Source organism: Sorex araneus, chromosome 8, assembly GCF_027595985.1.
Source record: "Sorex araneus isolate mSorAra2 chromosome 8, mSorAra2.pri, whole genome shotgun sequence".
Taxonomy (NCBI): Eukaryota; Metazoa; Chordata; class Mammalia; order Eulipotyphla; family Soricidae; genus Sorex; species Sorex araneus.
This window is the reverse complement of record NC_073309.1, coordinates 1,167,007-1,180,672: the sequence shown is the minus strand read 5'-3', so window position 1 is coordinate 1,180,672 and position 13,666 is coordinate 1,167,007. Positions and strand designations below refer to the sequence as shown.

The following is a 13,666-nucleotide window of genomic DNA, read 5'->3' as shown; positions in this document are numbered from 1 at the left end:
CGCTGCCCTGGGAAAGGCTCAGGCCACCAACAGCCGCCAACAGCCCCGAGCACCGCCCAGAGGGTTGTTGGCCTGCAGGCGGCCTCCCCGCAGGGGTGAGTCTCCAGCCCAAAGCCGGCTTCAAAGCTGACCTTTCCCTCTGGGCATCAAAGGGCATCAAAGGGGCTCTGAGTGGGGGGTGGGGGAGGAGCCTCCCTGGGCTTTGCAAGACCCTAGGGGGGAGGGGGGCGTGGGCTGGGTGGGGCCACCACCCCACAGACCCCTCAGCCCCTCCCTCAGCCCCGGGGTCAGGGCTCTGCCGGCCGGGGTCCCTTGCTGCCTGGCCAGAGGGGGCCGGACACCAGCATACTGCTGCCCCCAGGGCCCGGCCCCTTCAGCCCCTCCCCTCCCTCCCTCCCTCCCTCCACCTGACAGTGCTCAGGGCCCATTCCCGGCCCTGCGCTGGCATCACCCGTGGACTGGGCTGTGCCACAGCTGTCGCTTCCGGGCAGTTTTGTTCCGGAGCAGGCGGGACCCCTCAGCCGTCCACGCAGACCCTCCCAGTGTCCCCGAGGGCAAAGGCGCTTGTTTCCGGCCCCCCAGCGACCTGTCTCCATCCCGGCTCACAGGGACAAGGGCAGGAAGGTGGGAGGGTCCGAGATGCAGGAAGGGAGGGGGAGAGGGGCCCGGGCCCTCCCCTCCACACCCCTGTACCTCTAGGAGAGGTGGGGGCTGCCGGCCCGCCTCAGGGTGGGGTGAGCGGGGGCAGCCCCGCAGCGACCATCGGGCTGTGCCCTCGGGCTCCCTGTGCCTAGTCCCACTTGGACTAAGCGGCGTCTGCGGCCAGGAATCGCTGCTAAGCTCAGGCCTGTGCTTTCGGGGACAGGAGGCGCCGCCGTGCCCCTAATCCCTGCCTGGGGCCCCGTCCCCGGGCTGGGGCCGGGGGGAGGCCAGGAGCCGCGGCAGGGGACAGCAGTGGGGGTGACACCCGGTCGGGGGAGGGCGCTGCTGGCTGATCCCTGAGCACCCAGGAGGGGCCCCCAACGCCAGGCCAGGGTGAGGGATGTGGTGGGCGCGGGCGGCCCTGGGCTCTTCCCGGTGCTCTCTGGTCTTTGGGGCCCTGCCCCTCGAGAGTGCCGCTTCGCTCCTGGCGGCGTGCAGGGCTTCCCGCGGGTCCTGCAGACCGAGCCCAGGTTGGCCAGTGCCCACCCACTGCGTCCCCGTCCCCGACTAGCCCTTCTCTGGAGAGGGGCGAGGCCCCCGGGAGGGCCCTGGTTCTGAGTGGCGGCCCAGAGGGCAGGTTCTGGTTCTGAGTGGTGGCCCAGAGGGTAGGTTCTGGTTCTGAGTGGCGGCCCAGAGGGCAGGCTCTGGTTCTGAGTGGCGGCCCAGAGGGCAGGCTCTGGTTCTGAGTGGCGGCCCAGAGGGCAGGCCCTGGTTCTGAGTGGCGGCCCAGAGGGCAGGCTCTGGTTCTGAGTGGCGGCCCAGAGGGCAGGCTCTGGTTCTGAGTGGCGGCCCACCAGGAGGGTTCGGGTTCTGAGTGGCGGCGCCCACGGAGGCTGTTATGTGACTGGGCGGGGATACCCCGGGATGGGGAGGGGCGTGTTCCCATGGAAACAGGCGGTGCTCCTGGAGCACTGTGACTGTGTGTCTCCCGGACAGTGTGGCGGGCGGGCAGCGGCTTGGGGCGTCCAGGCGGCCAGTCGCCACTTCTGGGAGCAGGGACAGCCCGCGTGCCGCTGGGGCCCAGCACTGTGGCGCCGGGCCCGCTGGGCCCACGGGGTTTGCTTCCCCGCAGGACGAGCCTTCCTGGCAACGGCCGCACCCGGCAGGCCCTGCCCTGCACCCCCCGCACCCCCCCCCCCCCCGGTCCCGGCAGTGGCCGGCGGCGCCGCGGCCCAGCACGCTTTCGACCAGAGCTTAGAGAAAAGTGTTTAATGGGCCCCGCCGGGCGGGCAGCGCCCTAGCACAGGTGCAGCACGGCCTTGTTCACCTCGGGGTTGGTCCAGTCGTTGCGGATGTCGTCCAGGTGGTTGTCGAAGTCCACGAGCGTCTCGTAGGAGCGGCTGTCCAGGAGCGAGGCCGAGATCCTCTGGGCCTCCGGCCAGTCCTCGCAGTAGTCTCTGCGGGAGGGGAGAGCCGTGAGCCTGGGCAGGGCCGGCCGGGCCCGGGGTGGGGGCTGTACTCACGAGTGGGGGTCCCGGCAGCGCCACTTGTTCTCGTGATGCTCGTAGACGTGGATCGTGGGCACCACGCAGTCCATGGTGAACTTCGTGTTGTCCACCTGGGCGCAGGGGGCAGAGGTCAGGGGGCAGAGGTCAGGGGGCCGCCCGCGTGGGGGCTGCGGGGGGCTGCGCGGGGCCGCGGGCACTCACCATGATGAGAGCTGTGTCGCTGAAGCCCTCGGCGATCCTGGACGCCACCTTCTCCGCCACCTGGTTGGGGCTGTGACAAGGACCGGGGCCCGTCACGCCGAGCTCGCCACCGGACGGCGGGGACACCGGGGACACCGCAGTGCCGGGCCGCCCCGGACCAGGCCCACCAGCACCCCTCGCGCCGCCCCACGCCCGCGCGCCTCCCCCCAGTGAGCACCCCGTGAGAAGCGGGCAGGGGTGGGTGATGCCCCGGGACGCCCCGAGCTCGGCTCTGCAGGCTCGTCCCCAGCACTGCCGGGTGTGACCCCAAAACCAGCACAGAGCAGCAGATTAATACTGTTCGCGGAGACAAACGATTTAATCTACTTAGACTATTTCCATTTCCCAGACGAGCCGGCCGAGCCGTCCAGGACTGAGCGGATTAGAGGCTGGGAGGGGGTGGGGGCGGGGCCTGCCCCCCCCCATCCCTGGCGCGATCCCTGGCGCTCAGCCGCCCTCGGAAAGTGGCTCCAACTCGAGAAGCCGGAACGCGCGGGCCCAGCCCAGCCTCTCCGTGGGCCCCTGGCCATGGCTCCCCCAGCTGAGTCTGGGCGGTCACGGGATGGTGTGGGGGTGCGTGAGGGGCCCTGCCCCGGGCACTGACTGGCAAGGGCTGCAGGAGCCCCCCGCGGCCGATGACCAGGGGTGGCCTGTCCATGGCCACATCCCTGAGCCGCGCCATCTGGGGCCCTGAGCGAGGGGAGCCTTGGGGCCCGCGGGCGGCTGCGGACAGCTTGGCCCCGCGGGGGACGCCCACCTGCTTCCCGGAAGTCCCCTCCGGCTGCCACCCACCTGGCGTCCCGCACGCGCTCGTTGGCCTGGTAGTAGCCGGCGATGACGTAGCTGTTGTCTTTGCACCAGGAGTCGATCTAGGAGGCAGGCGGTGGGCTTGAGGGATGTCCTCCGGACCCCCGAGCGGGCGAGGCCCCGGGCAAGCACCCACACCCCTCGGAGTCCTCCCCGGCCGGCTGGGACCGAGGCCGGGGCGTGAGCCTCCCCGGGCCCTCTGCGCCCCCGGGACACACCGAGTCCCCTTCAGGTGACTAGCACCCCCCACCTCTGGTGGTGCCTAGGGCCAGGCCTGACCAGGGACCCTCGCTGCACGGCCGACATCAAGCGGGGCTGGGGGCCCGTGTCCAGAGAGCAGCCCGCGCCCGCCCGTGGCCCGCGCCCGCCCCAGGTGCTCGTGACGCCGCCCTTCTCGCGGCAGATTTAGCTCCTCGCAGGCCCGGTGCCATCGCTATAAACAAAAGGTCACCCTGCTTCGCCGTAGCGGAATCTTAATAACAACCTGCAATAAATCCTACTCTCAGCCGGCAAGGAGGAAGTGGAATTGATCCCAGCTTTTCCCTCTGAATTAAAAGCACTTTCCTGCCCTGACGCAGCCTGGCCGGCCTGTCCCCTGCTGACGGAAAGCAGGACCCTCCGATGGGCGCGGGCCAGGCGGGACGTGCACCATGACCATATCGGGCCAGAGCAAGGCTCACCCCCCCTTGCCCCGGGCGGCCGCGGCTCCACAGCTCCCCTCACACAGGCCAAGAGCACAGGCCTGGCCGCGCCCTCCAGCTCGGGCATGGTCTGGGCTGCCTCGGTGACGCAGTGGGACACACCTGTGCCCCTCGAGGGTGCCCACCCGCTCATGTGCGGTGGGTCGGTCACGGGCTCCTGCAGACCCTCTTCGGGGGGAGGGAGAATTGGGGGGGGAGCGGGCGAGGACGCCCAGCTGCTGCCAAAGGCCACGGGTGGACGGGGGCATCTGCTCTGTGAGTGGACACAGGGAGGGGGGGGTCGGCCTGAGGCCTCCGGTGACAGTCACCCCCCTACTGGGACAGGCGGCCGGGGGTGACCCCACTGCCCACTCTGCCGACACACGGGCTGGCCAGAGGACTCGGGGTGCCCCCGTGGGAAGCGCTGGGAAAAGTGTGCACGGACCCCCCAGCTCAGGTCAGACCCGACCCCATCAGCCGCTCAGGAAAGAGCCCGGAAGTCAGGCAGCTGGCGGCCAGCTCAGAGGGGCCTGGCGGGGCCGTGACCGACGCCCACCCCAGGGGCAGCCCCTGACCGGGAGTAACCAGGGCACCAGGTCCTGGGCGGGAAGGAGGGAAACCAGGCCGCCCCTCCCGAGAGCCCCCCTGCGCAGACGGGCCCGCAGGCCTCAGGGCCACCCCGCCCGGCCCTGGCTCGGCCCCCAGCAGCTCCGTGCCCGCGGGCCAGGGTGTCCATCAGACCCTGGCTGAGGCAGGGCGCAGAATCCTTCCCTGGGGACCCCAACCCCAGCAGGGCCCCTCAACCTTCTCCTGCGGCGGCCCTGCCCGCTGTGCTCTGCGTGTGCGCGCGTGCAGTGCGCGCGCGTGTGTGTGCATGTGTGTGTGCGCGTGTGTGCATGTGTGTGTCCGCGCGCGTGTGTGCATGTGTGTGTCCGCGCGCGTGTGCGTGCGCGCGCGCCCCCGGCCCGGCGCCTCCCGCGGGCTCACCAGCGTGAGGGCCACCTCGAGCATGGGCGCGAGCGCCAGCGTGCCGTGGAACAGCGGGATGCAGTCCACGAAGAGCGTGTGCGGCGCGCCCGCGGCCGGCGGCTCCCGCCGCGGCTTCTGCCGCTCGGCCACCAGCAGCCCGTTGACGGCGCAGTGCGGGTACTTGGCGCCGTGCAGCACCATCTTGCAGTAGGCCTGCGTGGTCAGCTTCACGGCGGGCATGCTGGGCCGCGCCGGGCCCGCCGGGCTCGGGGTCGCCGCGCCGCTCGGCCTGGCCGCCGCCTCGCGCCGCCGGAAGGCGCCGGCCGGCCGCGCCGGAAAGCAGCGCGCGCCGGAAAGCGCCGCGCCGCGCGACCTTTCGCGCCGCGCCACTTCCGCCCCGCAGCCGCGCGCCGCGCCACTTCCGCCCCGCAGCCGCGCGCCGCGCCCCTTCCGCCCCGAGGCCCGCGCGCCACTTCCGCCCCGAGGCCCGGCGCGATCCCGTGGTGCCGCGCGCGGCCTGGCGTTCTTCCGGTGGCGGCGCTCGCGGCGTAGAGGGCGGTCGCGGCGGGCACAGCGGGCACAGCGGGCACAGCGGGTACAGCGCGCACGACCGGTGGCGGCGGCAGGTGAGGCGGCGGGCGCGGCCCAGCTGACATCCAGTCGGGGGCGCAGCGCGCGGCCTCCCGGGCCGAGCCCGGCCCGGCCCGCGCGGCCTCCGGCCTCGCCCCTGACCTTGGCGCGCCCGCGGGACCCCGGGCCGGACCGGGCCGGACTCACGCCCGCGGGACCCCGGGCCGGATTCACGCCCGCGGGACCCCGGGCCGGACCGGGCCGGACTCACGCGCGCGGGCCTGGACAGCGCCCGCCGCGCCCTGCGCCCCTCGGGCCGGGCCGGGCCCTCGCGCGAGGCCGCGGGGTGGGGCCGGGGTCCGCCCGCTCAGCGCCCCTGTCCCGCAGGATGTTGGCCAGCAGGGTGTTCGGCCTCGTGGGCAGACGCGCGCTCTCCACCTCGCTGCGCCTTCGGGCCCACGGTGAGTGCGGCCTCGCGCCTGTCCCCTGCTCTGCCCCTGCCTCCTGCCCCCTGCCCCTGCCCCTGCCCCCTGCCCCTGCCCCCTGCCCCCTGCTCTGCCCCTGCCTCCTGCCCCCTGTCCCCTGCCCCTGTCCCCTGTCCCCTGCTCTGCCCCTGCCCCCTGCCCCCTGCTCTGCCCCCTGCCCCTGCCCCCTGCCCCCTGCCCCTGTCCCCTGCCCCCTGCTCTGCCCCTGCCCCCTGCCCCCGCGAGGTGGCGGGCGCGGGTGGGCGTCTGAGCCGGCCTTCGGGGCGCCCACTTCGGAGTCACCTCCCGCCCGCCTTGCGGCCGCTGGCCGCTATCCCCGCGCGGACCCTTCACGGGGACAGGAGGGACAGGGGTGCGGGGCCCCGTCGGCGGGAAGGTTCTCCGAGGGTCTCTGCAGGTCGGTGCTGGGGGTGGCGGGCGTGACCTTTGCCAAGGGCCCGGCGCTCCCCTGTGTGACGGGGCGGGGGGCTCAGTCCCATACTGCAGGCGAGGCTGGACAGCAGGGCTTGGGGGGCAGTGCTCAGTGCTCTGCACCCCCTTCCGTGGGCCCGTCTGCCCGCGCCTGCCTCCCTGCTGTTCGGGCAGAGCTGGACAGAGCTCGGAGCAGGGTTGCTGTCCAGGAAGCAGAGGGGCCGAGGAGACTCCGCCCTCCCCCCCCCCTGTCGCTGCTGGGTCTCTGCATAAGAGCTTGTGGGGGAGGGCGCTTGCCTTGCACGTGGCCGGCCGCGCTCGACTCCCCGCATCCCATAGGGTCCCCGAGCACCACCAGGGGTAGTTGGTGATTCTCTGGTGAGTGCGGTCAGGAGTAACCCCCGAGCACCGCTGGGTATGACCCCCTCAAAAAAAAAAAGAACTCGGTCAGGGTTCCCAGTGCACGCGCTGCACACAGTTCCTTCCCAGCTAATCTCGGACCCTGGGCAGAGCCAGGATTGAGCCCTGAGTGCTGCTGCGTGACACCCCCTAGCCCCCCAAGCCCCCGCAGACCGTGTCACTGGGGGCGGGTGGGGCGCTGGGCCCGTAGTCCAGCGGGTGAGCGTTTCCTCTGCACACCCGGGACCCAGGCCCCGCGCTCGGCTCTCGCCCCTCAGCCTGCTGCGCCTTGGGTGTCCGCGGCGAGTCCCTGGGAGGATCGGAGACTGGGGCAGGGGTGTCTGGCTGGGGAGGGTCCTGGGTGAGGAACAAGCTGCCCCTCGCGTCCACAGGGCTGGGCACTGATTTCTTTTTTTTTGCTTTTTGGGTCACACCCGGCGATGCTCAGGGGTGACTCCTGGCTCTGCACTCAGGAGTCACTCCTGGCAGTGCTCGGGGGACCCTATGGGATGCCGGGAATTGAACCCAGGTCAGCCGCGTGCAAGGCAAACGCCCTCCCCGCTGTGCTATTGCTCCAGCCCCCCAGTTTTCTTTTTGACGGTGCGTGGGGACTCTCAGGAGGGTCCCTGTGCCCGGGGCGACTGGGGGTGGCCCTGGGCTGCGCCCCGGCCCCTCAGCCACCCCCTGCTCCCTGAGCCCTCGGTTGCCCTGTGCAGAGACCTTCTCATCCCCTCCGGCCAGCACCAGGGCGGGAGGGAGGACGACGCTGGGCCGCCACGTGGACCTGGAGCCCGGCTGGCGCCTGCCGTGCTGTCGCGTGTGCCTGTGCGTGTGCACCCATGTGCGCGTGTGTGCACACGCGTGCCTGCGTCCACGTGCCTGCGCATCCTTTGCTGTCCCTCCCAGCAGGGCTCCGTTTCTTGCCAGCCCAGAGCCGAGCTCGGGAGGGCCAGAGAGCTGGTCTGCGGCTGCCCTTTCTGTGCGCTGGGCCTGGCCGGCCCCTCGGCCCCTGGGGGCTCCGGGGGGGGGGGGGGGGCAGCGGGTGAGTCCGGGCGGGGGTGGCCCGGGGGCCTCCTGTGAGTGCCGGCCGCTGCCTCCAGGGAGCGTGGTGAAGAGCGATGACTACGCCCTGCCCATCTACGTGGACCGCCGCGACTACCCGCTGCCCGACGTGGCGCACGTCAAGAGCCTGTCGGCCAGCCAGAAGGCCCTGAAGGAGAAGGAGAAGGCGCCCTGGAGCAGCCTGTCCGCCGAGGAGAAAGTGGAACGTGGGTGCTGGGGCCGCGGGGCGGGCGGGTGGGCCACTCCGGGTGCTGGGTGCTGGGTACTCCGGGGTGCTGGGTGCCCCGCGGCCGCTGCACCTCGGCTCTTCTCCCGCAGTTTACCGCCTCAAGTTCAACGAGACCTTCGCCGAGATGAACCGCGGCACCAACGAGTGGAAGACGGTGGTGGGCGGCGCCCTGTTCTTCATCGGCATCACGGCGCTGGTGCTCATCTGGGAGAAGTTCTACGGTGAGGGGGGCGCGGGGCGGGGCCTGGGGCGGGCGCGGGGCGGGGCCTCGGAGAGGGCGGGGGCGGGGCCTGGGAGGGCCGGAGGCGGGGCCGGGCCGGGCTGCTCACGCCCCGCACGCCCCGCGCGCCCCGCAGTCTACGGCCCCATCCCGCACACCTTCGAGGAGGACTGGGTGGCCATGCAGACCAAGCGCATGCTGGACATGAAGGTCGCCCCCGTGCAGGGCTTCTCGGCCCAGTGGGACTACGACAGGAACGAGTGGAAGAAGTGAGGCGTCGAGTGGAAGAAGTGAGGCGCCGGCCCGCCCCGCCCCAAGCCCCGCCCCCGGCCCCGCCTTCCCGGAAACCTTTGCTCGCTGTGGCGCCTCCGGAGCTAATAAACGAGCCGTTTCCCCGAGGGCGCGGCCTCACCTGTGTGCTCAGGGCAGTGCGGCGGACGCGGCCCGGGAGCAGAGACCTGTGGCCCCGGGCCTGCTGGGGGGTGGTGGGGGGAGTGGGGGGGCAGCGGGGCAGCCCCGGGCCTGCTGGGGGGTGGGGGGGGGAGTGGGGGGCAGCGGGGCAGCCCCGGGCCTGCTGGGGTGGGGGGGGCTGTCGCGGGCGCCTTCCGGCCCTGGCTGCTTCCCGCTTCCCGGTCCTGCCGTTCTTGCTGTTTGCTTCCTGTTCCGGCCGCCCTGTTTCCTGTTTGTCTCCGGTTCCTGGTTTGTTTCCCGCTTGGTTCCTGTTCCCGTTCCCGCCTGTGCTGTTCTGTTTGCGCCGTTTCCCGTTTGCTTCCGGTGTGTTTCCTGCATCCTGTTGGGCTTGTTTCCCGCTTCCTGGCTGCGCCCGTGTCCGGCCTGTCCGGCCGGCCTCCCGCTGCGCCGCTCTGGCCTGTGCGTGGCCGGGGCTGCCCTCGCCCCCCACCCCCACCCCGCCGGGCAGCCGCAGGAGCGCTGGGGGCCACGCGGCGCCCAGGCCTGGCTGTCCTACCGCGGGCGCCCACCAGGGGGCGGCAGACTCCGTGTTCGCCGCCGGGGGCGGGGTCTCGGAGCCCGCGGGGTTTGCGCTCCCGGCTCCGCCCCGTGGAGTCACGGAATTGGCTGGTTTCCGCGGCCCGAGCCCGGGTCTCCGCTGCTCCAGAACCCGGGCCGGGCGGCCCTTTACCCGCGCTGGGTCCCAGCACTCCCGAGACCCCGAGGGTGCGCCGGGCCGGGCCCTCTGCACCCCGGGGTCGCCCTCCAGCGGGGGAGGGGACCTGGGCTCCATCCCCAGCCCACCAAGAGTGAGCCCGAGCACAGAGCCCGGAGTCAGCCTTGAACGCCGCTGGGCGTGGCCCCAAACGGGAAGTAGAAACTCCAGGAGCCGCTCAGGACAGTCCGCCGGCCGTGGGGGGGGTGGACGCTGGGGGCAGTGGGCAGGGCCGCCGTCCTCGGTCTCCCGGGACGTGAGCACTCTTGGCCGTGTCTTGGCCGTGGGTGAGTGAGGTGACACCCCTCTGTCACCCCAGCCGGGTGGGTGCTCGTGGGCCCACCTGGCGCTGGCGCTGGCCGGGCCTCGCTGGAGACCTTCATCTCTGCTGCCCTCGGGCCCCTCACGCCCTCCTGCCTCTGCCATGGTCCCCGTCCCTCCGTCCCTCCGTCCCAGCGCCCGTGCCTGCCCCCCGCCACCGGAGCCCTCCCGTGCCGGCTGGTCTTTGTCAGGTCGCACCTGCCGTGCTCAGGGGTGCTCCTGGCTCTGCCCTCGGGAGTGACCCGGCTGGGGCAGGGGCGCCGTGTGGGGTGCAGGGAATGGAACCCAGGTCACTCTCTGGCCACCCCCCAAAAGTCTCCAGCAAACACTCCAGAGCGGACGCCGAGGAGCACCCAGACCCGAGCATCCACTCTCGCCTGGTGTGGGAGTGGATGGTCACCCTGCCTGCCCGGCGCCCCTGGTCTCCCCGCGGGCTGGGTCGGCTGTCGGGCCCGTCTGCGGGAGCCGCAAGGCCCGCGGGGGTCTGGGTCCCTGCCTGGCCCCCGCAGCCCCCCGCGTGCCCCTGGGACCCTCCCCCCGCCGTGGCCCCGTGTGGGCCTGGCCCGGAGACCCGTGTCCTGTCCTGTCCTTTCCTCGTGGAGGCGTTGGGTGTGCTGGGGCAGCGTCCAGCCGGGGGCAGCGGGAGCGGCTGCCCAGGCACAGGACCCCTCCCTCCGCGGACTCCGGCGGGGAGCAGGTCTGAGCCCCGGGGGCCCGGCGTGCCCTGGGAAAGGGGAAGAGCACCAGGAAGAGGACGGGCGGGTGGAGCAACTCGGCCCAGGCTGGGGCGGGCCCAGGGGCCTGCTGGGCGTCCCCCCACGACCTCTGTCCCCAGCAGGCCCAGGGCCGGCCCGCAGGGGTGAGTGGGCCTCCGGGCGCTGAGGTCCTGCCCGCCGCCCTCCCGTTGCCTCCGACACACTCTGGTCTGAAAAGTCTCCGGCTCCCAGGGGTCCCTGCACCCCGCCCGGCCCCGCCCCTCCCCAGGGGCCCGCCTCCCCCGCCCCCAGCCCCTGGGAGGGTCTCTCTGGGGACAGCAGAGGGCTCCCTCCAGCGGCCGCCCGCCTGACCCAGAGGCTGCCCGACCCTCGCGCTCCCGGGGCTCCGCGCTGGGCCCTGGGGTGCTGCTGCTCTGGGGGTTCTGCTCTGAACCCAGACCCGCGGCAGCCAGGGCCCGGTTGGGACTCGGCCGGGAGGGGCTCAGCTCCAGGCTCGAAGCCCTCACAGTCCCCCTCCGGCTTCACCCCGTCCTCCCCGGGCGCTGGTCACTGTCCCTGCCCGCCCCCCCCCCAGGCTTGGTGTGGGCATCCGAAGTTTGGCTGGCGATGGCGGGGGCCGGGGGCCCTCGGTGGGGAGCAGCCCCTGGTGCTGCCCGGCCCTGTGCCTCGTGGCCCAGCGTCGCTGCGCGAGCTCCAGCCATCGCACCTGCACTCCAGCCAGCAGGAAGGAGAAAGAGGGACCCGGAGCCACGTGCCATGCTTCGAGGGGACTGTGTAGAAGCTCTGTCCCCACCCGGGCCAGCCCTCCTGCTTTGTCCTGCCAGCTTTTGGGGTGGGGGAGGGGGGAGGGCCCCGCAGCGTGGGGGGCGAGAGAGGCAGGAGCCGCCCAGTGGCCTGCGCCTGGGCTGGGGTGACCACTGCCCCCAGCCCTGCAGCCACACACACACCCGCGGGGACTGACCGGCCCGGCCTCCTGTACATGGCACCGCCCACGTCCCGCCTGGGTTGCTGGCCCCGGCCTCGCCGTGAGTCCACGCCCTCCCACGGGCCAGCCCTGCCGAGGGGCTCGAGAAGCTGGGCAGGGGCTGGTGTCCCTGATGCCCACGGGGAGAGGCGCCCCCGGCTGGGAGGGCACGAAGGGCCTCGTGGGAGGGAGAAGTGAAGAACGGGCCCGGCTTTCGTGCCACTCCTGCCGCGGCCTGTGGGTCCTCCTGCACCTGGGCCCCCGCCCAGGGCCGCCACCCGGGAACTGCCCCCGTCAGCTCCTGCGGCCGACAGACAGACCGCGCCACTCGGGGAGGGGAGGGGGGCTGAGCCGGAGCACCCGGCCCGACAGCACGGGGCATGGAGGCAGGAGAGGCCGAGGAAGGGGCCTGGGGGGCTCGCCCGGATCCCCGCCTCTGCCTCTCCAGGCGGCTGTCGGCACAGGGAAGGCGCTCGGGCCCAGGGCTCCCGGCCTGGAGCCGCATCTCGCCCCGTGGCCCTGGGCAGCGTGGGGGGGGGCGGGTGTCCTCACCCCCACCCGGGACCCCTGGGAAGGGGAAGTGCCTCAGGGCACCAGCGAGACCCCGGCCCCCAGAAGGAAACGGCCGAGGTTACGTAATTCAGAGCCGTAAATCTTAGCCGGGACCCAGACCCCGGCTCGCCCGGGTGGGGGGCGCTGTGGCGGCTCTGGGCCCGGGGAGCAGAGACCCAGTCGGGGCAGACCCCGGCGCCGGGCGTGTTCCGAGAGTCCGAGCCCTGACCGCAGGAGCCCGGCTCTGGGCGGCCACAGTCCGTGCCAAGCCCAGGTGCTGGGCCACAGGGCCGGCAGAGGTCAGTGTGGTCCAGCCTTGCCCCAGCTGGGCCAGCTGCCGCTTTCACTTCCCACCCGCCTCGTTCCCAGGCTGGGAGCGGGGCCAGTGCCAGCGCCGTGGGGGCGCGTGCTGACCCCAGCCCGGGGCCCCCTCCCGTCCAGGGCCCTCCGAGCCCGTCTGTGTGCTGCCCCCCCAGGGTCACAGGAGGCACCCCCAGGCGGGTGGGCCGGGCACCTCCAGGCCCCGGTCCTGGCCCCCTGGCCCCTCCCGGATTGCGGGCTTGGTTCAGGCCGGACGCGGACGGGGGGCTCCTGGCTGGTCACCGGCCCCAGAGGAGGGCCGGGGCGGGTGGGGCTCGTTAGCACCGCGGGCAGCGGCAGGACCCAGCAGCCCTGAGGGTGCACTGAGGCTCGGGGCGTCCCGGGGCCCCCTTCCTGCTGGCCAGCCCCTCCTCAGCTCCCGGCCCCTGGCAGGGCTCGGTCCCGGGCGCCAGCGGCTCCAGGTCATGGCCTCCCAGTGGCTGGCCCCCCTGGTGCTGTGTCTGGCCGCTCCCGCCCTGCCTGGTGTGAGCCTGGCGCCCCTGTGCCCCTCAGCCCGGGGCACCGGAGTGTCCGGGCCCGAGCCCCTGGCTGCATCCCAGGGATGCCCGAGGCCTGGGGACAGCGCAGGGCAGGGGACGGGTGAGTGACCGCCAGGGCCGCCTGCAAGGCTGCTTCCTCATGCGACCCTGCGGTCGGGACACGTCCACGGGGGCTGTGGGGACACCCGGGCCCGACTCCGGGTCCCCCCAGCAGGCTCTCCCACCCTCGCCGCCAGGCTCCGGACGCGGCTGTCTCGTGGCCCCGGCCCCCCGGGCGCCGTCGGCAGGAAGGAAGCGGCTGCCCGTTCTATTTTCTGCACCTCCCCTCGCACCCGCTTTCCCAAGCCCAGACGGCCGAGGGCAGCTCATGCCAGCCGGCCCGGCGGCCCCTGCGTGATTCCCCCGGAAGTGGGGTGTCCCGGGGTGTCCTGGGAGGGGGCTGGGGGGGCGGGGAAGTCGCGAGCTCCGAGGGGCCGCGTGGCCGCACACCGCAGGGCCTGGCGCCCACCCGAGCCAGCCCCAAGCAGAGGGCGGGGAGTAGCCCCCGCACCCCACCCGGCGTGGCCCCTGGGCCCCAGCCCGTCCCTCTGTCAACCAGGGGGCTGGGGTGGCTGCTGGGGGGGGCGGGACCCTCCCCAAGGTCGGGACGGCTATGGTCCCACCCCCACCACGGCCCCCCGCATGTCTGCAGGGACACGGGCGGGGCACGGCCCGGAGAGTGTGCAGTGGCCGGTGGTCTCGTGGTGGCGCTTCCTGGTGGCCCACGGGCACAGGGACCCCTTCTCTCCTCAGCGTGGTGGGTGGAGGCGGAGGTCCGGGGCACTTGTGTCCTTCCTGCCCGGGGCAGGCGCGGGCCGTGCCCCCCC

General features: G+C 73.2%; 2 protein-coding genes across 2 annotated transcripts; one reads left to right on the top strand and one right to left on the bottom strand.

Annotated features, from left to right (window-relative positions):
* Positions 1-1,896: 1,896 nt before the first annotated feature.
* On the bottom strand, positions 1,897-5,183 carry EMC8 (ER membrane protein complex subunit 8). The gene is made up of 5 exons (XM_004600495.2): positions 4,865-5,183; positions 3,183-3,259; positions 2,352-2,421; positions 2,166-2,260; positions 1,897-2,099 (listed from the first exon to the last, which is right to left on the bottom strand). Exons 1-5 carry the CDS (start codon positions 5,084-5,086, stop codon positions 1,940-1,942), a joined length of 624 nt encoding a protein of 207 aa, XP_004600552.1. The 5' UTR covers positions 5,087-5,183; the 3' UTR covers positions 1,897-1,939.
* Positions 5,184-5,315: 132 nt separating this feature from the next.
* LOC101546155 (cytochrome c oxidase subunit 4 isoform 1, mitochondrial) lies at positions 5,316-8,620 on the top strand. The gene is made up of 5 exons (XM_055145780.1): positions 5,316-5,472; positions 5,804-5,877; positions 7,812-7,979; positions 8,092-8,223; positions 8,359-8,620. The coding sequence occupies exons 2-5, from the start codon at positions 5,805-5,807 to the stop codon at positions 8,493-8,495; spliced, it is 510 nt and encodes a 169-aa protein (XP_055001755.1). The 5' UTR covers positions 5,316-5,472; position 5,804; the 3' UTR covers positions 8,496-8,620.
* Positions 8,621-13,666: the final 5,046 nt, after the last annotated feature.